Source organism: Xyrauchen texanus, chromosome 40, assembly GCF_025860055.1.
Source record: "Xyrauchen texanus isolate HMW12.3.18 chromosome 40, RBS_HiC_50CHRs, whole genome shotgun sequence".
In the NCBI taxonomy this organism is placed as follows: Eukaryota; Metazoa; Chordata; class Actinopteri; order Cypriniformes; family Catostomidae; genus Xyrauchen; species Xyrauchen texanus.
The window spans coordinates 34,848,893-34,876,627 of record NC_068315.1 but is presented as its reverse complement, the minus strand read 5'-3'; the positions used below and the strand labels follow the sequence as shown (position 1 = coordinate 34,876,627).

General features: G+C 41.2%; 1 protein-coding gene across 1 annotated transcript; it reads right to left on the bottom strand.

The window, feature by feature from the left end:
- Positions 1–44: 44 nt before the first annotated feature.
- Positions 45–27,735, bottom strand: adprh (ADP-ribosylarginine hydrolase). The gene is made up of 8 exons (XM_052112629.1): positions 27,468–27,735; positions 26,946–27,060; positions 25,313–25,421; positions 25,140–25,238; positions 9,057–9,162; positions 8,406–8,672; positions 3,660–3,874; positions 45–1,200 (listed from the first exon to the last, which is right to left on the bottom strand). The coding sequence occupies exons 1-8, from the start codon at positions 27,473–27,475 to the stop codon at positions 1,052–1,054; spliced, it is 1,068 nt and encodes a 355-aa protein (XP_051968589.1). The 5' UTR covers positions 27,476–27,735; the 3' UTR covers positions 45–1,051.

The window sequence follows — 27,735 nt, the reverse complement described above, 5'->3', positions numbered from 1 at the left end:
TAAATAATAACCCCAAAAAATAAAGTTTTAAACTTTAAATAATTGTGGCCTTGTCTTTATTTCTGATTAAACATTTCTTTTATGAGATTTTAAAGCACAAAATTCAGCAATCATACAAGTGCATCTTTAATATTTTTGGATGCTGATATAGATACTTCATTACAGTGCAAATTAGTCTATAAAATTGATTAATTTCTCAACTTCGGTAATAACATTCACACTTAGTGATTTTCAATTAGAGTTCAGGCGAAATGAGCATCAGCAACCTTTGGCAATACCATGAAGTTGATTTCAACTGTATGCAAATATATACAGCATATATATATATATATATATATATATATATATATATATATATATGCTGACAACACACTGCATTAACTACCTGGTACTTTTACACTCAAGCCGATCAATCGCTGTCAGTGTGAAAAAACCTTAAAGGGACAGTTCACCAAATAATACATTCTTTCATCATTTACTCACCCTCATGCCATCCCAGATGTGTTTGACTTCAGCAGAACACAAAGATTTTTTGAAGAATATTTCAGCTCTTTTAGTCCATACAATGCAAGAGAATGGGTACCAAAACCAACATAAAATTAATCCATAAGGCTCCAGTGGTTTAATCCATGACTTCAGAAGTGATTTAATAGGTGTGGGTGAGAAACAGATCAATATTTAAGCACTTTTTTCCTTCACTTTCTGATTCATATTCTTTGTGTATATCACCCCGACTAGGCAAGGAGTAGCATTTACTTAAATATTGATCTGTTTCTCACCCACACCTATCATATGTTTGAACACATGGATTTAATTATGAGTGGAGTCTCATTTTTGAGTGAACTGTTCCTTTAAAGATGTAAAAGCATGCAAGTTTGCCAATTAATGAGTTAAGCTCTTCTGAGCTCTAACATAGCTCAATTTACTGAATAAGTTATTAAAACTACAAATTTCAGTGGTTGATTAAATTCATAACTGTTCAACTTTTTCTACATGTTTATTCTTTAGTTCTTATATCAGGCTGTTTTCCTGTGTGGGTTTTGCCTCTTCATTAGTGTGAGAGCGCATACAGCTGTTGTGCCGTACCCTCCAGTCGGTCCCTGTACTCCAGGTTACTATAGTTACACTGGGGCACACCTTCTGTCCCGTACAGCAGACCCCAACAGCAGCAGGCAATCACTGCAGTGCTGTCACTGTCTCCTGTAGAGAGAGAATAATGAAGCTTCCTTTTAATATTATTAAAGAAATAGCTCTTTCGGTCATCATTTACAAATAATATCCAAAAATATTAGAAATACAATTCTCAATATATTTAGGGCCTACTGCCCTCAGCAGTCTGATACTACATGATGTTCATTACATCAACCAAAATCCATTATTTGATAAATTACTACGGCCATGATTAATAGAAAATGTACACAAACATCTATTTAAAGGTGTAAGTTGTGTTGGGAAATTTTTTTTAATGAAACTCCTGTATAATGAGCCTAATTTACATAAAGGAGGCATGTTTACATGGAACAAAGACAGTGACTCAATTTACTATTTTAATCACCAGAAACACTAGTCACTTGAAAAAGTTACATGCTGCTCGATACAGTGGCTGTGTTTACAAGGAAAAAAAGTCAGAGAATGCCAATAAATGCAAATAAGTAGTCAGTATAATTTTTTTATAATATATATATATAGATAGATAGATAGATAGATAGATAGATAGATATCGATATCAGAGCTGTCATGTTTGGGGCACTGAACTGCTTCAGCAGAGCTGTCCGTGAAACTTTGGTGGCATACCCTGCACTCTCCTTTTTTAGGGTCACCTGTAAATGGTTTTAACAATGTATATATTGTCTCCAATTCTTTATTAAACGAACAAAGACACTTTTTCTTCTCGGGAGCTGCCCTCTGGAGTAAAAAGGTGGTACTGCGATTTAATGCGTTAATTATTTCTAGCGCGTTATTAATGCGTTAACTCGACAGCCCTAATATATATATATATATTTAGTATAATATATACGCGTTACTAAGGGTTCAAATGCGAACTAAGGGATCTCAAGAGATAATAAGAAAACACTGAACATGCGCAGCGCAGCCTTTTTTTCTTGCCAGAGCGGGAAAACACTGGAAAAAAAACTGCAACAGAAAAATGGGTCTATCCAAAGCACCCGAGAAGAAAAAGTGTCTTTGTTCATTTAATAAAGAATTGGAGACAATATATACATGATTAAAACCAGTTACAGGTGACCCTAAAAAAGGAGAGTGCAGGGTATGCCACCGAAGTTTCACGGACAGCTCTGCTGAAGCAGTTCAGTGCCCCAAACATGACAGCTCTGATATCTTTGGCTTTGAGCATTCCTGTCACCAACGCTTTTGTGGAGAGGGTGTTTTCACTGATGACCGCTGCGTGGACAGAGACAAGGAACTGAGCATCTGTGGACCTCATCAAAAGTGAACTCCTGGTGAAAGTGAACACCTACACCTGCCAGGAGTTCTACAGTCATAATGAATGAGAAGGCCCTACTCGAAGGTTAAATTCAAGATGCACTAAATCTGGTAAGAACGCATTTAATCGTTCTAGTCTTTAATAATGGAATTGATGTGCTTATTTGGAAATGTGCTTTTTAACGATTAGATTATTATTTTCACTTCATTATATTTACATTGAGTAGGTCTTAGCTGTTAAAATGAGTTTGTATCGTAGACCTTATGCTAAACTGAGTGACGTTCACAGCGCCGTCATTAACATGCTCCGCAAAAATACATCTAATATAAAATCAATATTTATTCACCTAGTACAATAATAGTACGTTATCTCTCCCACTTGTCTGCAAAATCAGTTCTGCTGACCTACAACAGAGCAATAGCCTGGCTTGTTTCTAAAAAAATAAAAAAAAATGTCTAACGCAGGTGTAGATTGACGGTTCTTAAACAAACCCTCACAATAAATCTCTGATTGACAAATTCACTTGTGAAATGGATTGCTGTGAACTGTATGCCAATGATTGACTTATGATCAATAATATGGTAGTAAAAAATACATTGTATTCTAAAGCTGCTTTTTGTCTTGTCTTATCAATGATTAACTCTTCTGCTACAAGAATGTAATGCATTTTAATTATCTGAATATTTTTATTTTATTTATATATATATATATATATATATATATATATATATATATATATATATATATATATATATATATATATATAAAATTTAAAGATAACTGTATAATTATTTCATCATTATATATTGAATTATTGTTATATGAGGGGCTTTCTCAGCAAATATTTGTATATGCGATTAATTAATCCGGATACCATGTAATTAATTCGATAAAATTTTTTTAGCGATTGACAGCCCTAATATATATATATATATTAGACAGACAGACATATGATTTTAGACTACAGGAAAACACATTTGTGTTTAGCCATTTACGAATCCGTCATCAGAGCTTGTGCAGCTGATTTGGGGTAACTGCAGGGGCTAACCCACAGAGCTGGTCATGCCTCGCTAGTACTGACTTTGATGGCATACGTCATTATGACGCACCAGCTACGAATTTATGACAACATTTCTAACCAGCATGCATTGAGTCAGGTGGTGATTGTTCTACGCAGCATGAAGTCAAACACAAAGTTAATGGACTGCTATCTGACCTCCGTGAAATCCTGCTCGACTCATAAGCTCCTCCCAGTCTGATCCCGCCCCCAACAGAGCATCCAGAGCTATCATTGGAGCATCGTGACCGCTGCGACCCGCCCACCCTGACAGGCTGAAGCTCTTGTAGGCCTCGTCTCGTTCAGCCGGTCCATATGGCTCAGGCCACACAACTGGACCAGCACCAGAAGACAATGCCCTGAGATCCAGATACCTAAAGAATGAAGAGAGGAAATATCTCACCCAATCCTGTGAATGTTTCATGGTCAAATTGTGTATTTACTTACCCTCATGTCGTTCAAATCCATATGGCTTTCTTCTGCGGAACACAAAATTAGAAGTTTTAAAGAATGGTGCGATCGCTAATTTCCATACAGTTGCAGTTGACAGTGAATCACTTTCAAGCTTAAAGCACCCAAAAGTGTCATAAAAGCGGTCCATGCAACTTGCCCAACATACTCCACAGGGTTCCCTTGGTCATGAAAAACCTGGAAATATCAAGGAATTTTTAAATTGTGATTTCTATGCCTGGAAAAGTCATGGAATTTTTATAGTTTTTTATACTTTTTTAGAAATGTATACATTTTTATAAATGTATTATGCTCAGTCCTTAAAATATTCAATCGGGGAGTTTAGCATGCCAGGAAGTGCACCTTTCACAATGCCTTGCTCAGCATGGCCAGGTATGAAAAATGGATAGCAAAGGATTGGGATCTTACGTTGCCTGGGAAGGGACAGATTAGGCTCACTTAGTTTTGTCATTGCCACATCATAATAGCTGTGGGAACGTGATATGTTGTGTTCACTAGATATTATGTTGAGCGAATGACATCCTTATCTCGTGGCCACAAGAAAATGATCTCGTTCCCTATACAAAAGTTGTCCCATGACTTATGTTGATGTAAAGGGCTAAAAAATGACATATATGAAATGGGGTAAAGTTAGATTTAGGCTCTATATTCATTGGATATACCTTTTCTTGGCCGAAAGGGTATATAACTGTACTAAAGGGCCATAAAACATTGTACGCAGAACAGTCAACACTTGGTGTGGCTGCAGAATTATGACTGAACATGCACTGATGCACTTTCAATGCCTAGCATACTCAAGGGACCGTATGAACATTCCACCCACTATGCTGTTGATGTGCAAGTTAACATAAAAATAAATTAATAAAAAAAGCAGTATTTTCACAATTCAAAGTTGTAGGAAGTGCCCAGTGGATACACAAATGTACTACAGTTGAGATTATTAAAGTCCAATTATAGGAGTATAATTACTGGGATATTATTCTATAATTTTAGGATTATAAATTTTATAATTTCACATTCCAGAGGATGTCACAGGTTCTTTGTTGATAGACTGACTTACTACAGGTGATATTTTGCCAGTATCTGCAATTATAGAGAGGCAGTTTTCAAATATTATAAACAAAATTCACCTTAAATGACAGTAGCACATTCTAATGGCTTCCAGGTAAACAGGTCTCATGGAGGAGCATGTCCAGGGAGGTTTGTGTTGAATTAGGGTTAGACTGTTCTCTCTTTATTTGGAAGATATTTCTATATTTCTAACCATAGAATTGTTGTTCCATATAACATTTACATTTATGCATTTGGCAGACGCTTTTATCCAAAGCGACTTACAGTGCAATTATTACAGGGACAATCCCCCCGGAGCAACCTGGAGTTAAGTGTCTTGCTCAAGGGCACAATGGTGGTGGCCATGGGGTTCGAACCAGCGACCTTCTGATTAACAGCCCTGTGCTTTAGCCACTACACCTGTGCTTTTTAACGATTAGATTATTATTTTTTAAAATGAGCAAATGTCATTTAGATTAACTTTGGTGTCCTTTTTTAATATAGTATATTATATATACTGCATCTGTTTAATTGCACATGCTGGAAAATCTTACCTGTTGTAAGTTAGTCCATCCACTGGGAACTTCCTACAAGTTGTAGTTATTTTTCATTATTAATTTAAGAAATGTTTTCAGTTTAACTTCTGAAACAATGGTGTGGTTTTGGTTTTTGCAAATCTGCTATTGTGATTTCAGTGCCATTTTCAGAATTAAAGGCTAAATGTTTGGGCATGGAAATTAGCTTTCAAGTCATGGAAATGCATTGGTTGAAAAGAGTGGGAAGCCTGACTCCTTGTCTTCAGAATATTTACGATCACTTTGTATCCGTGACTAAAAACAAAATGTTCAGGACAGAAATGATAAGATTAGTACTGTATAGAGTAGACTATGTCAAGTAAAATGGAGCTATAAAATACCTGGAGAGAGCTATCTGTTAGCATCCCCATTCATCTCTATGACAGTTGCTAAGCTAGCACAAGGTTTCTAGAAAGCTAGGGAAATGGAGGCTGCCATATTTGCCCATGGGCACTCAGTTCTGAGATCGGGTGTCACGTGACTGATCACTCGTCAATGGGAATGTATATGGAAAAATATAAATAAATTTCACGCTCTTAAAGAGTCCTTCAAAAACAATCCGTCACCGGATGACGATGTGCTATATTGTAATGAAATAATTGAAATGCCTGGTTCTGATTATGCATGTGATCATATATCACGGTAATTAACATGCATGATATTGTTATCGTGGGCACTTCAAAATACTCAAAATAATTCCAGATAACCTTTTGGGCAAATCGTTTAGATTTTCTGATCGCACAGTAGTTTTTATCCGATCAACTAATCAAAATGACAACACTGTGTTGTGTGGATCGGTCCAATCCACTTTTTTTATTTTTCCACTTACAGAGCCAGGGCTGTGTACAAACACTGGATTTTCAGCACACACACAGAACGGACTGTGGAATTTGACAAAAAGTGTATTTGATAAAAATGACTTACTCCACTTTAAGTAGTAAGTGTGGAAGTATTTTGGTTTCCATAAAAATGAAGAGGGATTTTTGGTTGGAGATGGTTTCCATTTGTGTAAATCATGTGGGAGAACAGTGGCAGTGAAACTGCCGAGGACAATATGTCCGCTCATCCATGGGACAATCATTGCGTTCAATTCAGCGAGATAAAGGCAGGTTGTGACAGTTCTGCTTTTGGAAACTGAGAGACATCACTATAAGATACAACTAAGATGACAAAGAAAGTGAAATGTTGTTGCCCTTTGCAGATAATGTGCAAGTGGCCGAAGCGTTCGCTAGAACTCCTCTAGTTACACTGTAAAGTTTGCATCTCGTAGTAACAACTAATATACAGTTGGAATCAGATAATACTAAGTCCTGTAATTTATAATGGCAATGTGGCACAATGATGATTTCAATATTAATTTCAAGTTAGAATGCAACGCAATTGTACGTTTCCATTCAGTGTTTGTGATCGTGTGGATATTACATTTGTAGCTAGTGCCTTACTGTTATAATATTAACAGGATTGCTATAAAAAATTTTTTTAAAAAACATGCACAATTGTTGTAGTCTAGTGATAAAACTTTAACATTAGCCTCAATAAGCCACAGTGTGTTTCGATCAGTAATGATCAGTGGCCCCGTGGCATAATGATTTACACATTTAAAAGCTCAAAAAACTTGGATACTTATTAAAATATATGAAATAGAATAGAAAATGCATAATTTGTCACATTTAACTTTTGCATTTATGGTTCTAATGTGCTAACATATTATATGTGTCCATAATATGTGCCGATTACTCTGTTATTGTAATTTATGATGACACTGATACTACTGTAAAAGAGGGTTAATGGGTAGGATACAGACAAAAGAATGATGATGTGCATATGTTACTTTGGGCAGATGTGAATGGCTTTCAGCTGCAGACTGCACGAGTGAAGCTGCACATCCAATAATAGAGTGAATGGACACTTAAAGAGTATAGGAGTAGATTTGATTCCTCTTGTAGACAAAGAGAAAAAAATAGCTTGACATGGTCTTGGAAAATCTCTGTTCTCTACATAACGGTGTGTTCATGTTGACTGATCTTAACTGACTGAACAGCAATTAGCTGTCAGCCTCAAAGTATGTGGAGCTTCAGATCACACCAACCGGTGACGTGGACCAATAGCAGTAAAGTGTTTTCCTTAAAGTTTTCCCTGGTGAGCTGTTACAGACCATTGAAATGAACTCAAAAACACTTTATTTTTGGCTAGACTTGACGGCTAGAGAGCACTCTTCCTGTTGGCAGTAGAGCAAGGGTAAAACATTCAATTTTGGTGAAGAGGAATCGCTTACCATTTTTTTTTATTATATGTTTATCATATTGCAATTCAGATTTTTCAAAAGAATCGCAGTATTTTTTTATAATTACATTTTTTTTCCAAATCGTGCTGTCCTAGTCACTATTAACTGCTACTTTATGGAAATTAGTGATCCCAGCATTCTTTAAAATCCATGTTTTTGTGTTCCGCACAAGAAAGAAATTAATTTAAACATTTCCTTTTTTGTTCTGCATATGTACGTAGAACAACATGAAGGTGAGTAAATAAGATTGTGTTAATACTTGCAATCTATGAAGTTTATTGAGCAAAAGTCTGAATACATCAGATGTTTGAGAGTGTAGGGAGACTTAATTACACCATTCACAAGATTCATGGAGTGGGCAGTCGCCACTTAGCTCTTTAGCTGTGATTTAAGCCCAGTGCACATTACATGACTCGAGCTCGTCTCTGATGTTATAAGTTGGCAACTGGTTATTAAAATCAATTTGTCTATAGGGAAAATGCATAAGATGTTTTTACTTCCAGAAACCTGCAGTTGCATTCTCACCATTTCCATTTGTCAGTAAAGTAGCCCCAGTCTCTCTCGGTCTCTGTAATGGCATATCCTGCAGACTGCACAAACTTCTTTGCTACAGGACAAGCTTCCTCCAACAAACCCAAACCCCAGCTTGTGATTGGTCTGTGCTGGACCGCATAGGCGGTGAACAAGGCTGAAGCCACAGCTCCGAGAAATCCGGTTGGATGAGGATGAGTCATTCGTCCAGTCTCCACAGCGACTGCAACCAGTGAGGACAGCTGCTCGGGATGAGGATATCTGTGGAGCAAATGTGCAGAACTACATCTTTTCAAAATCAGTTATGGAAGTCCTGTGTAATTAAGCTGGTTTGCAAATTTGTCATGGTGCCTTCAAATAAGATGCATTGTTGCATTCAAAAACAGATGACGTGCAATAGAATGGTACAGAATGTTGTGTTGAAACACAAAATCATTTTTAACTTCACATGCTGTAGATCCTAACGCTCATGGCATGAGGCACTCAAAAAACAATGAGTAAATTCTCCAAGAGGGTTTTACCATGCAAACTGTCCTACAGCGAAAGCACGGCACACTAATAAAGCAGTTGCTGGATGACTAGTAAACCATTGTGAGCCATCCCTTTAACAAAATAAATTTGATGACAAGCATGTTTGACCCTCACCTAAGTCCGATGCACATTGACCTCATAGCTGCCCCACACCCTGTGCCCTCTGGATTGTAGGGGACCCTGTAACCCCCTTCAGTGTCTGGACGCAACTGCGAAATCCCTTTAAAGCATGGATAAATGATATCAATTAACCATGCATCACAAGACTAAACAAAGCATAATTTTTCATTCTGACAACATGAAGTATTAAAAATTAAACTTCCTCCAACTTCTAATGATTCTGATCTCTGATTTTTCTTTTAGTGCTCTATTCAATTTTTCTTATAATTATTATTATTTGTGATTCTATTTGTTAACGTTTTGCATTCTCATATTTTCTGAAGCATCCTTGAATTCTTGAATGGTGCTTCAGAAATATATATGTACACACATGTACATATACATACATATATATACAGACACAAACACAGTATCTCACAAAAGTGAGTACACCCCTCACATTTTTGTAAATATTTGATTCTCTTGATCTTTTCATGTGACAACACTGAAGAAATGACACTTTGCTACAATGTAAAGTAGTGAGTGTACAGCTTGTATAACAGTGTCAATTTGCTGTCCCCTCAAAATAACTCAACACACAGCCATTAATGTCTAAACCGCTGGCAACAAAAGTGAGTACACCCCTAGGTGAAAATGTCCAAATTGGGCCCAATTACCCATATTCCCTTGCCGATGTCATGTGACTCGTTAGTGTTACAAGGTCTCAGGTGTGAATGGGGAGCAGGTGTGTTAAATTTGGTGTCATCGCTCTCACACTCCCTCAAACTGGTCACTGGAAGTTCAACATGGCAAAGAACTCTCTGAGGATCTGAAAAAAAGAATTGTTGCTCTACATAAAGATGGCCTAGACTATAAGAAGATTGCCAAGACCCTGACACTGAGCTGCAGCACGGTGGCCAAGACCATACAGCGGTTTAACAGGACAGGTTCCACTCAGAACAGGCCTCGCCATGGTCGACCAAAGAAGTTGAGTGCACATGCTCAGCGTCATATCCAGAGGTTGTCTTCGGGAAATAGATGTATGAGTGCTGCCAGCATTGCTGCAGAGGTTGAAAGGGTGGGGGGTCAGCCTGTCAGTGCTCAGACCAATTGGTCTGCATGGCTGTCGTCCCAGAAGGAAGCCTCTTCTCAAGATGATGCACAAGAAAGGCCTCAAACAGTTTGCTGAAGACAAGCAGACTAAGGACATGGATAACTTGAACCATGTCCTGTGGTCTGATGAGACCAACATAAACTTATTTGGTTCAGATTGTCTCAAGCGTGTGTGGCAGAAACCAGGTGAGGAGTACAAAGACAAGTGTGTCTTGCCTACAGTCAAGCATGGTGGTGGGAGTGTCATGGTCTGGGGCTGCATGAGTGCTGCTGGCACTGGGGAGCTACAGTTCATTGAGGGAACCATGAATGCCAACATGTACTGTGAAGGTGATAGACTGGCCAAGCATGTCTCCAGACCTAAACCCAATTGAGCATCTGTGGGGCATACTCAAACGGAAGGTGGAGGAGCACAAGGTCTCTAACATCCACCAGCTCCGTGATGTCGTCATGGAGGAGTGGAAGAGGACTCCAGTGGCAACCTGTGAAGCTCTGGTGAACTCCATGCCCAGGAGGGTTAAAGCAGTGCTGGAAAATAATGGTGGCCACACAAAATAGACACTTTGGGCCCAATTTGGACATTTTCACTCAGGGGTGTACTCACTTTTGTTGCCAGCGGTTTAGACATTAATGGCTGTGTGTTGAGTTATTTTGAGGGGACAGCAAATTTACACTGTTATACAAGCTGCACACTCACTAATTTACATTGTGGCAAAGTGTCATTTCTTCAGTGTTGTCACATGAAAATATATAATTTACAAATATTTACAATGTGAGGGGTGTACATACTGTATGTATGTGTGTGTGTGTACATATATATATACACACACACACACATATATGTGTGTGTATATATATATATATATATATATATATATATATATATATATGTGTGTGTGTATATATGTATATGTACATATATATACACACATATGTGTGTGTATACATATATATATACACGTGTGTGTGTGTGTGTGTATATATGTGTGTGTATGCATGTATATATATATATATAATATATATACAAGCACGTGTGTGTGTGTGTAATATATATATATATATATATATATATATATATATATATATAAACACACACACAAGATTTTTGATAACTTTGCAAATTTATTAAAAAGAAATACTGTTGTATTACATTGATGTAAAGGTATTCAGACCCTTTGCTGTGACACTTAAAATTTTGCTCTGGTGATTGAGATGTGATGATTTTACACTTTGATTGGAGTCCACCTGTGGCAAATACAATTGATTGAACATGATTTGGAAAGGCACAAACACCTGTGCAAAAACGCCACCTTGCGAAGTGGTAAAGGTCCCTGCACATTAGTTTATTTTGTCTGTTTGTGGCTGTAGCGTCATAACTGTTTGATTTAGATAAGCCTGAATCTGACTCCATTAATAATTAAATTTAACTCCAATTATATTAATTGACATTTTGATTTGGATGCTTGATTATTTCTGTAAATTCTATGCTTGTAAATTTCACTTGTTCATTTGGAATTCTGTCGCTTAGGGCCTCGTGTCAGCCATGTGCACTGTCCCACTTGTCAGTTTGATATTTAGCCAGAGGTAAACGACTAATACTATAAAGAATGATTACTACCACAGCTAATCTATTTCTAAATGGGTCTCATATGCTTAGTTTCTATAGATCTATATACGCTTAATTAATGTAATATAATCTCTAGACAGCGGTAAATGACTAATACTAGTTGGATAAGGCCGACCAACATACCATTATTGAAATACAAGTTTTGTTTAGTTCAATAGTTTCATATTACACTTGATTAGAATAATATCAGCATTAAACCGGGGTCATGCATAGTGCTATCTGGGTGAGTCGATCAATATTAAATTGTCACAAATAGTACTTTCTTTTAGCTTTTACACTCTATTACACTTAAAGTCAAGTGGTTAATCAGAAAGCTGAAGATCCCAGTTGATGTGCTTCATGCTACAACATAACCAACTAAAGCAAATAATTTCAGAATAAATCAGAATAGAATCAAGTTTAACAATTTATTAGTCATGAAAATATGTATCAAGCCAATTACATAATCAAATCAGAAATAATCAATACAAAACATCTAATGCACAGATGCATACCGGACTTCAACAATGTATGTAATTTGAAACTACAGGGATTTCTGACTACAGAAAATTCAAATGATGTGAAAGTTTTTGCCTCTCCGGGAACCAGCACCTTATCGTGGTGGATAGGTTTGTGTGCCCTTATGATCCTGAGGGTTGTGTTGTCTGGTAGGGTCTCCCAAGGCAAAGTGGTCTCAGGTGAGGGGCCAGACTAAGAATGGTTCACAATGACTCATGGATAAAACTGCAAAAGGAGGAGTTATCCTGCCCGGAGGAAGCCCGGGGCCCCCGTCTGGAGCCAGGCCCAGATGGAGGGCTCGTCGGCGAGCGCCTGGTGGCCAGGCTTGTCACGGAGCCCGGCCGGGCACAGCCCGAAGAAGCGACGCGGAACCCCCCTCTACATCCCTTGGGCCCACCACCCATTGGAGGAACCGCAGGAGTCGGGTGCGCTGCCATATGGGCGGCAGTGAAGGCCGTGGGCCTCGACGGACCAGAACCGGGCAGCAAAGGCTTGCTCTGGGGACATGGAATGTCACCTCACTGGGGGGGAAGGAGCCGGAACTAGTGAGGGAGGTGGAGCGTTACCAGTTGGATCTGGTGGGGCTTACATCGACGCACAGTTTTGGCTCTGGATCCGTACTCCTGGATAGGGGATGGACTCTATTCTTCTCTGAAATTTCCCAGGGTGTGAGGCGACGGGCGGGTGTGGGGATACTCACGAGTCCCCGGCTGAGCGCCACTACGTTGGAGTTTACCCCGGTGGACGAGAGGGTCGCCTTCCTGCGCCTACGGGTTGTGGGGGGGAAAACTCTGACTGTTGTCTGTGCATATGCACCGAACAGCAGTTCAGAGTATTCAGCCTTCTTGGAGACCCTGAATGGAGTCCTGAATAGGGCCCCAGTAGGGGACTCCATAGTGATGCTGGGTGACTTCAACGCACACGTGGGAAATGACAGGGACACCTGGAAAGGCGTGATTGGGAGGAACGGCCTCCCTGATCTGAACTCAAGTGGATGTTTGTTATTAGACTTCTGTGCTAGTCATGGATTATCTATAACAAACACCATGTTCGAACATAAATAAGGACGCTCATAAGTGTACGTGGTACCAGAGCACCCTAGGCCGAAGGTCGATGATCGATTTTGTAATCGTGTCGTCGGATCTGAGGCCATATGTTTTGGACACTCGGGTAAAGAGAGGGGCAGAGCTGTCAACCGATCACCATCTGGTGGTGAGTTGGGTCAGGGGGTGGGAAAAGACTCTGGACAGACCTGGGAAGCCCAAGCGAGTAGTGCGGGTGAACTGGGAATGTTTGGAGGAGGTCCCTGTCCACGAGATCTTCAACTCACACCTCCGGCGGAGCTTTTCAGGCATCCCTGCGGAGGTTGCGGACATTGAACCAGAGTGGGCAATGTTCAAAGCTTCCATTGCCGAAGCCGCGGTGGAGAGCTGCGGCCTCAAGGTTTTAGGTGCCGCAAGGGGTGGTAACCCTCGAACACCGTGGTGGACACTGGTGGTCAGGGAAGCCGTCCGACTGAAGAAAGAGGCCTTCCGGGATTTGTTGTCCCGGAGGTCTCCGGAGGCAGTTGCAAGGTACCGACAGGCCCGAAGGGCTGCGGCCTCGGCCGTGAGGGAGGCAAAGCAGTGGGTGTGGGAAAAGTTCGGAGAAGCCATGGAGAAGGACTTTCGGTCCGCACCAAAGTGCTTCTGGAAAACCGTCCGCCACCTTAGGAGGGGGAAACGGGGAACCATTCAAGCTGTATACAGCAAAGATGGGATGCTGTTGACCTCAACCGAGGAGGTTATTGGGCGGTGGAAGGAACACTTTGAAGAACTCCTAAATCCCAACACACCCTGGTGGTAGAGGCAGAGCCGGAGGATGATGGGGGATCAGATTCTATTTCCCTGGGGGAGGTCACTGAGGTAGTCAAACAACTCCGCAGTGGCAAAGCCCCGGGGATTGATGAGATCCGACCAGAAATGCTGAAAGCTTTGGATGTGGAGGGGGTGTCATGGATGACACGCCTCTTCAACATTGCGTGGAAATCTGGGACAGTGCCTAAGGAGTGGCAGAAAGGGGTGGTGGTTGCCCTCTTCAAAAAGGGGGATCAGAGAGTGTGTGCCAACTACAGGGGTATCACACTTCTCAGCCTCCCTGGTAAAGTTTTCTCCAAGGTTTACTCCAAGGGTTCGGCCGATTGTTGAACCTCGGATTGAAGAGGAACAATGCGGTTTTCGTCCTGGCCATGGAACGACGGACCAGATCTTTACTCTCGCAAGGATCCTGGAGGGGGCCTGGGAGTATGCCCATCCGATCTACATGTGTTTTGTGGATCTGGAGAAGGCGTATGACCGGGTCCCCCGGGAGAGACTGTGGGAGGTGTTGCGGGAGTACGGGGTGGGGGGGGTCCCTTCTTAGGGCGATCCAATCCCTGTACGTCCAAAGCGAGAGCTGTGTCCGGGTCCTCGGCACGAAGTCGAGTTCATTCCATGTGGGGGTTGGTCTCCGCCAAGGCTGCGCTTTGTCACCAATCCTGTTTGTGATATTCATGGACAGGTTATCGAGGCGTAGTCGGGGTGGGGAAGGTGTGCGGTTCGGTGGGCTGGGGATCTCATCGCTGCTTTTTGCAGATGATGTTGTCTTCATGTCATCATCGGTCCGTGACCTTCAGCTCTCACTGGATCGCTTGGCAGTCGAGTGTGAAGCAGTTGGGATGAGGATTAGCACCTCTAAATCTGAGGCCATGGTTCTCAGCAGGAAACCGATGGAGTGCGTACTCCAGGTAGGGAATGAGGTTTTGCCCCAAGTGGAGTTCAAGTACCTCAGGGTCTTGTTCACGAGTGAGGGGACAATGGAGCGGGAGGTTGGTTGGAGAATCGGGGCAGCGGGGGCGGTATTGCACTCGCTCTATCGCACCGTTGTCACGAAAAGAGAGCTGAGCCGAAAGGCAAAGCTCTCGATCTACTGGTCAATTTTTGTTCCTACCTCACCTATGGTCATGAAGGTTGGGTCATGACCGAAAGAACTAGGTTGCGAGTACAAGCGGCCAAAATGGGCTTCCTCAGACGGGTGGCGGGCTTCTCCCTTAGAGATAGGGTGAGGAGCTCAGTCATCCGTGAGGTGCTCGGAGTAGAGCCGCTGCTCCTTTGCGTTGAAAGGAGTCAGTTGAGGTGGTTTGGCCGCCTCCCTAGGGAGGTGTTTCAGGCACGTCCAGCTGGGAGGAGGCCTCGGGGAAGACCCAGGACTAGGTGGAGAGATTACATCTCCACACTGGCCTGGGAACGCCTCTGGGTCCCCCAGTCAGAGTTGGTTAATGTGGCTCGGGATAGGGAAGTTTGGGGCCCCCTGCTGGAGCAGCTGCCCCCGCGACCCGACTTCAGATAAACGGTTGAAGATGGATGGATGGATGGATGAAAGTTTTATGTGCTAGATTTCCTTAAATACCCAGACCACAACCAAATGGAATGATAAGAATTTGGAGAGAGAACAGATGTAGAAAGATAACAATGAGGTAATTTTTGCTCAGTTGGGTGTGAGATGGTATCTTTGTGAGAGTTTCTATGCTGATTTTTTCAGAGATCATGCATTTGCTGTTTGCCTCCCTGGGGAGTTTTGTCCTTTGAATGCAAACACCTTGGCACCCCACCTTACACCTGTCTATATAAAAGTCTCACAGCTGAAAATGCATATCAGAGCAAAAACCAAGGCATGAGGTCAAAGGAACTGCCTGCTGCTAGAGCTGTGTCGAGGTACAGATCTGGGGAAAGCTACACAAAAATTGTTGGCTTCATTGAAGATCCCCAAGAACACAGTGGCATCCATAATTCTTGGAAGTTTGGAACAACCAGGACTCTTTCTAGAGCTGAATAACTGGCCAAACTGAGCAATCAGGGGAGAAGGGCCATGGTAAGAGAGGTGACCAAGGACCCAAAGGGAGAAACTTGCAGAAGGACAACCATCACCGCAGCACTCCACTGATCTGGGCTTTATGATAGAGGGGCCAGACGGAAGACTCTCCTCAGTGCAAGACACATGGAAGCCCGCTTGGAATTTGCAAAAAAGCACCTAAAAAGGACTCTCAATCTAATGAAACAAAGATTGAACTGTTTGACCTTAATTCCAAGCATCATGTCTAGAGGAAAGCAGGCACCGCTCTCCACCTATGCAAAAACATCCCAACGGTGATGGTAGCATCAGGCTGTGGGGGTGTTTTTCCGCTGCAGTGACTGGTCAGGGTTTGAAGGAAAGCTGAACATGGCAAAATACAGAGATATCCTTAATGAAAACCTGGTCGAGAGCCCTCAGGACCTCAGACTAGGCCGAAGGTTCACCTTCTATCGGGACATTGACTCTTAAGCACACAGCCAAGACAACTCAGTGAATGTCCTTGAGTGGCCCAGCCAGAGCCCAGACTTGAACCCAAACAAACATCTCTGGAGAGACCTGAAAATGGCTGTCCACCGATGGTCCCCATTTAACCTGACAGAGCTTGAGAGGATCTGCAGAGAAGAATGGCATAAAATCCCCAAATCCAGGTGTGCAAAGCATGTAGCATCATACCCAAAAAACTTGAGGCTGCAATCACTGCTTCAACCAAGTAAAGGGTCTGAATACTTACGCCAATGTGATATTTAAGTTTTTTCTTTTTAATAAATATGCAAAGTTATCAAAACTACATTTTTTGCTTTGTTATTTATGGGGTATGGAGTGCAGATTGATGTGGAAAAAAAAAAAAAGATTTAACGCATTTTAGCATAAGGCTGCAACATAAAATGTGAAAAAAATGAAGGGGTCTGAAAAATGTATTAATGCACAGTGTGTGTGTGTGTGTGTGTGTGTATATACACACACACACACACACACACACACACTCTGCAAAAATAGAGACATCCTCTCACCTTCAACTGCTTTTCAGCAAACTTAACATGTGTAAATATTTGTATGAACATAAAAAGTTTCAACAACTAAGACATAAAATGAACAAGTTTCACAGAAATTTGACAAACAGAAATGGAATTATGTGTCCCTAAACAAAGGGGTGGTCAAAATCAAAAGTAACAGTCAGTATCTGGTGTGGCCACCAGCTGCATTTAGTACAGCAGTGAATCTCCTCCTCATGGACTGCACCAGATTTGCCAGTTCTTTCTGTGAGATATTACCCCACTCTTCCACCAAGGCACTTGCAATTTCCCAGACATTTCTGTGGGAATGGCCCAAGCCCTCACCCTCCGATCCAACAGATCCCAGACACGCTCAATGGGATTGAGATACGGGCTATTTGCTGGCCATGGCAGAACACTGACATTCCTGTCTTGCAGGAAATCATGCACAGAACGAGCAGTATGGCTGGTGGCATTGTCATACTGGAGGGTCATGTAAGTAAGAGTCTGCAGGAAGGGTACCACATGAGGGAGGAGGATGTCTTCCCTGTAACGCACCGTGTTGGGATTGCCTGAAGTGACAACAAGCTCAGTCCGATGATGCTGTGACACTGCCACGAACCATAACGGACCCTCCACCTCCAAATCGATCTTGCTCCAGAGTACAGGCCTCAGTGGAACACTCATTCCTTTGACGATAAGCCATCCTTCCTTGACAAGCCCTCAGTCCGGCCTCTCTCAGCCTATTGCGGACAGTCTGAGCACTGATGAAGGAATTGTGTGTTACTGGTGCAACTCGGGCATTTGTTGTTACCATCCTGTACCTGTCCTGCAGGTGTGATATTCGGATGTACCGGTCCTGCGCAGGTGTTGTTACACATGTACTGCCACTGCAAGGACAATCACTGTCCTTCCCGTCTCCCTTTAGTGCTGTCTTAGGTGTCTCACAGTACCGACATTACAATTTATTGCACTGGCCACATCTGCAGTCCTCATGCCATCATGAAGCTTGCATAAGGCACATTCACGCAGATGAGCAGGGACCCTGAGCATCTTTCTTTTGGTGTTTTTCAGAGTCAGTAGAAAGGTCTCTTTAGTGTCCTAAGATTTTATAACTGTGACCTTAATTGTTACTGTATTAATTACCTACCGTCTGTAAGCGGTTAGAGCATGGAAAACATTGTTTAAACTATTTACAATAAACATTTGTAAAGTTATTTGGATTTTTACAACATTATCTTTAAAATACAGTGTCCTGACAAAAGGGACGTTTCTTTTTTAATTTTTAAAACATGAATGATCATGCTCTTTTATTTAAGGATAGTGATCATATGAAGCCATTTATTATCACATAGTAATTTGGCTCCTTTTTAAATCATAATGATAATAGAAATCACCCAAATGGCCCTGATCAAAAGTTTACATACACTTGAATGTTTGGCCTTATTAGAGACACAAAAGGTGACACACACAGGTTTAAATGGCAATTAAAATTTAGTTTCCCACACCTGTGGCCTTTTAAATTGCAATTAATGTCCACGTATAAATAGTCAATGAGTTTGTTAGCTCTCACGTGGATGCACTGATCAGGCTAGATACTAAGCCATGGGGAGCAAAAAAGAACTGTCAAAAGAACTGTCAAAAAAAAAACTTTATAAAGATGGAAAAGGATATTAAAAAGATATCCAAAGCCTTGAAAATGCCAGTCAGTACAGTTCAATCACTTATTAAGAAGTGGAAAATTTGGGTATCTCTTGATGCCAAGGTCAGGTAGGCCAAGAAAGATTTCAGCCACAACTGCCAGAAGAATTTTTTCGGGATACAAAGAAAAACCCACAGGTAACCTCAGGAGAAATACAGGCTGCTCTGGAGAAATAAGTGTGGTTGTTTCAAGGAGCACAATATGACGATACTTGAACAAAAATTAGCTGCAGGGTCGAGTTGCCAGAAAGAAGCCTTTACTGTGCCAATACCACAAAAAAGGCCGGTTACTATATGCCTGAGCTCTAAAGGCACGGGGAATCTTGTGAAAATGAATGGCAAGATGAATGCAGCATGTTATCAGAAAATACTGGCAGACAATTTTTATTCTTCTGCACGAAAGCTGCGCATGGGACACTCTTGAACTTTCCAGCACGACAATGACCCCAAGTACAAGGCCAAGTTGACCCTCCAGTGATTACCTTCAGAAAAAGGTGAATGTTCTGGAGTGGCCATCACAGTCTCCTGACCTTAATATCATCTAGCCACTCTGGGGAGATCTCGAACGTGCGGTTCATGAAAGATGACCAAAGACTTGGCATGACCTGGAGGCATTTTGCCCAGACGAATTGGGAGCTATACCACCTGCAAGAATTTGGGGCCTCATAGACAACTATTACCAAAGACTGCACACTGTAATTTATGCTAAAGAGGGCAATACACTGTATTAAGAACTAAGGGTATGCAGACTTTTAAACGGGTCATTTAATTTTTTTAAATTGTTTTGTTTTATGATTGTGCCATTCTGTTATAACCTACAGTTGAATATGAATCCCATAAGAAATAAATGTGTTTTGCCTGCTTACTCATGTTTTCTTTAAAAATGGTACATACATTACCAATTCACAAGGGTAAGCAAACTTTTGAGCACAACTGTATATGTATACACACACTGGCGGCCAAAAGTTTGGAATAATGTACAGATTATTGAAATTGGTACTTTAATTCACCAAAGTGGCATTCAACTGATCACAAAGTATAGTCAGGGCATTACTATTGGAAAAAACAGCACCATCACTATTTGAAAAAATCATTTCTGATCAAATCTAGGCAGCCCCACTTCCAGAAGCCATCACTCCAAAACCTTATCCTTAGCAGAAGCACTGTCCATGCTGCTGCTGCTACAAATGCTACTAGTTGTTGGCCCGGTATGATCCAGTTTTGCGAGAGTTACTAGATAAACGTGCCATGTCAATTATTTAAGCCCAACCATTCAGAATAAATTGATTGCACTGTCATCTATGAAGGTGCATGGCCATATTGTGTCCAAGATTGAGATGGACATTACTCAGGATATCAGGTAAGTTGATCAATTGAGTCAAATTTTCAGATACAATACCATTTGCAATATCTATAAAATATACATTTCAAATGATAATCCAGTCGGCGTTGATGTCAACGTCAAAATTATGTCAAAAAAATCCTTGAGCTGATCCATAGTAAGGGACTGACATTTAAAAAATGCAGAGGCCAAGGATATGACTGGGGCTAGTGCCATGAGTGCCATTTATTCCGGGGGTGCAGAGACGGATCCATGACATGGAGCCCAATGTGCTGCGCATAATTTGAATTTGGTGAACACAGTGATCAAAGAGTACAATGACGTAGTTCAGAGACTTTGTTTTCTTCAGCCAAAGCATCAAAAGGTGGGAGATGTTGGAAAATCAGCTTTCAAAGCCAACACTGAAAAGACTTTGTTGCACGCTATGGCTTCCAGGCGCAATGTTCTCCACGCACTACATTTCGTTATGCTGACATCCTGAAGGCACTGACCAAAAATCGCTCCACAATCCAAAAAATCTGAAGAATGTACAGGGGTGACTGGACTTGTCAAATCAATGGAAACTTTCGAGTTTGCAATTATGATGGTGATTCAGGAGAAGGTTTTAAAGTCTGTCAATGTAGTTTCGCATATACTACTGAAGATGTGGACCTTTTTCTTTTTATACTTTGTCTTTCAATTCAAATAATTTAATACATTATACAAATAAACATTCTTTTAAAGACATAATATTATTTTCCCATTAATTGTTGTGAGCATGAACTGCCCGTTTAAGGTCCTGCCACAGAATCTCAATCGGGTTCAAGTCAGGACTTTGACTTGGCCACTCCAAAACTTTAATTTTGCTTCTTTTGAGCCATTTAGAGATGGACTTACTCCTATGATTTGGATCATTGTCTTAATGAATAATCCAGTTGCGCTTGAGCTTCAAATCACAGACTGATGACTGGCTGTTCTGCTGCCTTGTGCTTCACAGAAAACTGGATGAGTGAAGCCATTCCGGACACCACGTTACATCTGCCGGGCTTTCAGCTGTTCAGAGTGGATCACATCGCGGAGTTAACACGGGGAAAACGAGAGGTGGTGGAACATACTTTTACATTAATGAATGTACAGATGTAACAACGTTAAAGATGATAAGCTGTCCTAATTTGAAAGCGCTCTTTATTAACTGCAAGCCTTTCTACTCACCACAGGAGTTTTCTTCATTTATTCTGGTGAGTGTGTATATCATGCCAAATGTGTGTGTGAATACAGCGCTGCAACAGCTGGCTGATCAGATCACAGAACAACAATACCCGGACTCAGTTATTATTATTCTTGGGGATTTTAACAAAGCATATCTCACCCGTGAACTGCCCAAATACAAAGAGCACATTACATGCCCCACCAGAGACAGGAATATACTGGATCATTGCTACACAACAATAAAGGATGCATATCCCTCTGTCCCTAGAGCAAATTTGGGACTGTCTGATCACTCTCTGGTTCATCTTCTTCCAAACTACAGGCAGAAAATAAAATCAACCAAGCCAGTAGTAAGGACTGTACAGAGATGGACCAATGAAGCAGAGTGGAAACTACAAGCCTGCTTTGATTTCACGGATTGGAGTGTTGAGGCTGCAGCCACAGACCTGGACAAGCTCACAGATACTTATATATATCATATATCACTTTTTGTGAGAATATGTGCAGGCCTACTAGGACTTATAACATTCAATAATGATAAACCACACAGGAAAACTCAAGACAGCTTGAACACTGAATAATGATATGAGAGTGGCTAAAAGTAGTTACTCTGAGAAGTTGAAAAATGTGTTTTCAGCTAACGACCCTGCATCAGTGTGGAGTGGCATGAAACAACACAAATTACAGGATTCCTACACCCAAACCTGTGGTTGACCAACAACTGGCTGATGGCCTGAATGTGTTCCACTGCAGATTTGAAAGGACCAATCCCACACCCGCTCGGACCTTCACTTCACACAAACACCAACACCTCCTGCATCCTCCCACCTCCTGCTACTCAAACTGCACTTAAAATCAGTGAAGATGATGTGTGCCGGGTTTTTCGGAAACAAAAGACGAGGATGGCTTCAGGCCTAGATAGCGTCTCACCAGCGTGTCTTCGATCCTGTGCTAACCAAATGGCCCCCATCTTTACACAGTCCTTCAATAGATCACTGGAGCAGTGTGAAGTACCATGCTGCTTCAAACACTCAATCATTATCCCCATCCCAAAGAAACCAAAAATCACAGGATTTAATGACTACTGTCAGTCGACTCTCTTCATTTGAAAGACTGGTGTTGGCCTACCTGAGGAACATCACTGGACCCTTTCTAGATCCCCTTATCGAGCAAACAGGTCTGTGGATGATGCAGTCAACATGGGATTGCATCATATCCTGCAACATCTGGACAGACCAGGAACATATGAAAGGATCCTTTTAGTGGACTTCAGTTCAGCTTGCAACAACATCATCCCAACTATACTCCAGAACAAATTACACCAACTCTCTGTTCCCATGTCTATCTGTCAGTGGATCACCAGCTTTCTGACAGACAGGCAGCAGCTTGTGAGACAGGGGAAATTCACTTCCAGAACCTGTTCAATCAGCACTGGTGGCCTCCCAGGATGTGTGCTCTCCCCACTACTCTTCTCCCTCTACACCAATGACTGCATAGCCAAGGACCCCTCCGTCAAGCTCCTGAAGTTTGTAGACGACACCACGGTCATCGGCCTCATCCGAGATGACGATGAGTCTGCATACAGAAGGGAGGCTGAACGGCTGACTGTCTGATGCTGTCATAACAACCTTGAGCTGAACACACTCAAAACGGTGGAGATGATTGTGGACTTTAGGAGAAACACCCCAACACTGACCCCCCTCACCATTCTATACAGCACTGTGGCAGCAGTGGAGTCATTCAGGTTCCTGGGCACTACCATCTCACAGGACCTGAAGTGGGAGACCCACATTGACTCCATTGTGAAAAAGGCCCAGCAGAGGTTGTACTTCCTTCCCCAGCTGAGGAAGTTCAACCTTTCACAGGCACAGCTGATTAAGTTCTACTCAGCAGTCATTGAGTCTGTCCTCTGCACTTCATTAACTGTCTGGTTTGGTTCAGCTACGAAATCAGACATCAGAAGACTACAAAGGACAGTTCAGTCTGCTGAGAGGATTATTTGTTGCCCCCCCCCCAGAGCAGAATTATCCTAAATTATTTCAAATCGCCCTGACCCTGAAGCAGCAAAGCATCTCCACTAGGGATGCACCGAAATGAAAATTCTGGGCCGAAACCGAAAATCCAGGATGCACTTGGCCGAAAACCGAAACCGAAACGTACTTTTTTTTTTTTTTTTTTTTGTGACATAAATGTATTAACATTATACTTTTTCATTAATTTCATGAATTTAATGAATCTGAATTGAAAAACTACAAACCAATAAAATAAATCACACTTTTATTGAAAGTAACACCAATATTGGACAAAAAATATATTAAAACATTATTAAATATTCTTCTTCATTCAGTTCTGTAAAAATCAAATTTTACAGATTTTATTAACAATTATCCAAATAATGTAAAGTTCCGCTAGATAAGCCTCAAGTAGTGGTGTAGCTGCGCTAGTTGTGGCACTGCTGTGGATCGGGGCGCTTTCCTGTAGAATCTATTGCTGTACTCTGTATATATATATATCTTGAAAGTTCTGCTGAACAAAAACTGCAGATCGCAAATTTAATGTCCTTATCAGAAACTTTGAAGAATTTCCACACCGCTGACATGATCGGCCTTTGTTTGGTAGCGCCGTGATAAGGGCTAGATCGATCCAGAGTGAAATCAGAGCACTGAGGGGTGGGGCGAGGAGGTATATATTTTCAGCCTTTTTTCTCTTTCGGCCGAAAACCGAAAGTGCCATTTTCGGCCGAAAATTTTCGGCGGCCGAAATTTCGGTGCATCCCTAATCTCCACACAATCACACTGCCACCACCATGCTTGACCGTAGTTATGATGCTCTTTTTGTGAAATTCTGTGTTTGATATATGCCAGATGTAACAGGTACCCTGTCTTCCAAACAGTTCCACTTTCAACTCATCGGTCCACAGAAAATTCTTCCAAAAAGGTTAGAGGAACATCAATGTGTCTTGGCAAAATTCAGACAAGCCTTAATGTTCTTCTGGGTTAGCAGCGGTTTTCACCTCACTTGCAGGTTTGTGCTAAGCTACTGGGAGTGGCGGCCCTAATGTGCACAACAGAGCAAAGATTAAGTGCCTCTAGTGTTCATTTTTCCAGGAAATTGCCACAATACGTTGAACGAGGCACAAACAAATTTTGCCAAAATTTTGTTATAGTAACGTAATTCCATGAGACCTAAACACTAAACATGAAGTCCAAAGAAATCGATTTTAAAAGGTGATGCCCACAATCTTTGAGCACCGTGCCAATAACGGAACTCTGAAATTAAGACACCAAGCTCGTGTTTGAATGAAAAATCAACCCAAAGATAATGCTAAAATGAAAATGCATGTGCTAAAAAATGAAAATGCATGTGCTAAAAAACACAAAAGGATCTTAATTTATTTATTAAGTGATTTAATATTTTTTATTTATTTATTATGGATTTAATTTTGAATTATTTGTCCCTCCATGACTCTGCTGCACTGACACTTCTCATTTTAATGAGAACCAAACTGAAACATTGGCAGTAATGACAGCATTATTAACTAGAGGACACAAAATACAAATTACACTTGACAGAAGTTCATAGAAAAGTAAAATTGTAATAATGGTTTTATTATTATCATTTAACAGTTTTATGAATTTAAAATGGTGAGTACAGAGACAGATGCAATACACAAATGTAAAACTTTTATAAACTATCCATTAAATCCAATGCTGTAAAATCCTCTGGGACCGGAAAGATGTTACTTGAAAAATCACCCACAAACTTACCCAGAATACTTGATGGTCCTGGCTTCCTGCCGTCCATGTCTTTCATTCCCTCCACATAACGGAAGGCAACCTCATGAAGTAACTCCTCACCTTCTTTACCTGCAAGACAATGACCCAACATAATGATTCTGTTCATGAAAACTCAGTCCAAACACATCGACCGATGGACCAACCTGTCACTAGAGCCTCTGCAGTTGCCAGGTGAAGCACTGTGTCATCGCTAACTGGCCAGTCAGGAAGCTCTGCACGGATGCTTTTCAGCCCTCCGAGCTCTTGCAGTTCCTGTATGATTATAATAAATTACTGACTGCAGATAACAACCAGTGTCAAAGTAATATTCCTGTTTAATATTCTGTTTGCTCACATTTGTGCAGCTCAAAATAAATCATATACACTCACCTAAAGGATTATTAGGAACACCATACTAATACTGTGTTTGACCCCCCTTTGCCTTCAGAACTGCCTTAATTCTACGTGGCATTGATTCAACAAGGTGCTGAAAGCATTCTTTAGAAATGTTGGCCCATATTGATAGGATAGCATCTTGCAGTTGATGGAGATTTGTGGGATGCACATCCAGGGCACGAAGCTCCTGTTCCACCACATCCCAAAGATGCTCTGTTGGGTTGAGATCTGGTGACTGTGGGGGCCATTTTAGTACAGTGAACTCATTGTCATGTTCAAGAAACCAATTTGAAATGATTCGAGCTTTGTGACATGGTGCATTATCCTGCTGGAAGTAGCCATCAGAGGATGGGTACATGGTGGCCATAAAGGGATGGACATGGTCAGAAACAATGCTCAGGTAGGCCGTGGCATTTAAACGATGCCCAATTGGCACTAAGGGGCCTAAAGTGTGCCAAGAAAACATCCCCCACACCATTACACCACCACCACCAGCCTGCACAGTGGTAACAAGGCATGATGGATCCATGTTCTCATTCTGTTTACGCCAAATTCTGACTCTACCATCTGAATGTCTCAACAGAAATCGAGACTCATCAGACCAGGCAACATTTTTCCAGTCTTCAACTGTCCAATTTTGGTGAGCTCTTGCAAATTGTAGCCTCTTTTTCCTATTTGTAGTGGAGATGAGCGGTACCGGTGGGGTCTTCTGCTGTTGTAGCCCATCCGCCTCAAGGTTGTGCGTGTTGTGGCTTCACAAATGCTTTGCTGCATACCTCGGTTGTAACGAGTGGTTATTTCAGGCAAAGTTGCTCTTCTATCAGCTTGAATCAGTCGGCCCATTCTCCTCTGACCTCTAGCATCAACAAGGCATTTTCAGCCCACAGGACTGCCGCATACTGGATGTTTTTCCCTTTTCACACCATTCTTTGTAAACCCTAGAAATGGTTGTGCGTGAAAATCCCAGTAACTGAGCAGATTGTGAAATACTCAGACTGGCCCGTCTGGCACCAACAACCATGCCACGCTCAAAATTGCTTAAATCACATTTCTTTCCCATTCTGACATTCAGTTTGGAGTTCAGGAGATTGTCTTGACCAGGACCACACCCCTAAATGCATTGAAGCAACTGCCATGTGATTGGTTGATTAGATAATTGCATTAATGAGAAATTGAACAGGTGTTTCTAATAATCCTTTAGGTGAGTCTATATATCAATTCTAAAAAGAATATGCATACATATGCCTGTATATAAAAACTTGCATGGACAAACAAATATCTGATGACAAATCTGAAAGTACTGGTATTCTTCTAGGCTGAAGATTCAAAAACAAGCAAAGCACATTAAACAGAAAACAGTTTGCTGGATGATGCTGTTGTATGAATTGTAGTTTGTCAGACCTGGTGTATGGCAGGACCGGATTGATTGTATTCCCACAGCTGATTCCTGTAACCCAGCGCATCTCCGACACCACTGAGCAGCATGCCTGCCTTATAATGTTCCACAGATACAGAACTGCAAGAACATTCATTCATACACATTTTAAGTGTTAACTCCCACCGAAGGTCTATGGGTGCTACACTCGCCTCACTGAAGCCATTACGAGCAGTTGTTTTATTCTAAACACACATTTCCTTTATGAAAAGAAAGAAACAGAATGCATTTTTTTTGTGGGAAAATTTGTACAAACTTGATTTAGGTTCTTTAATATGTTAAGTACCTTGTAAATATTATGGTACATGAATATGGTAAATAATAAAATATGGCGAATATCATGTATGGTATTTCTGATACTATCATTGTACTTTTTTTTAGAACGGTTACACCTGTACTACTGCACTTACAATTTATCATATTATAGTCCCTTACAATAAAAAACATTTCTTTATGCTTTGTAACTGCAGCACGTCACAGTTACTCACCGGTCCATGTATGAATCTCACAACGGCTTCAGTTACACTTTATCGGTGCACAAGTCTAGCAAACGCCGCGGAGACAAACTTTTCACGCTCTATTCTAATTATACATTTACCAGTCTTATTCCTATTATAAGTCGCCAGACTGCAGTACATACAATGCGGTTATTTTAATATATATCTCCTAATAAGGTTTGAGGCCGTGAAGTTTTTAGCTCTACATTTTACAGAAGAAAAATTGCTAGAAGAGATTTACTGAGAGAAATTGACTTAA

Bases quoted from the DNA above. Each gene is read 5' to 3' on its own strand.
- adprh (XM_052112629.1), bottom strand. The intron at 9,163-25,139 runs GTAAGTTTGTGG...CATGCTTTAAAG, and splicing joins AGGACCATCAAGTATTCTGG to GGATTTCGCAGTTGCGTCCA. The intron at 3,875-8,405 runs GTGAGAATGCAA...TTCATTCTTTAG, and splicing joins TTTACTGACAAATGGAAATG to GTATCTGGATCTCAGGGCAT.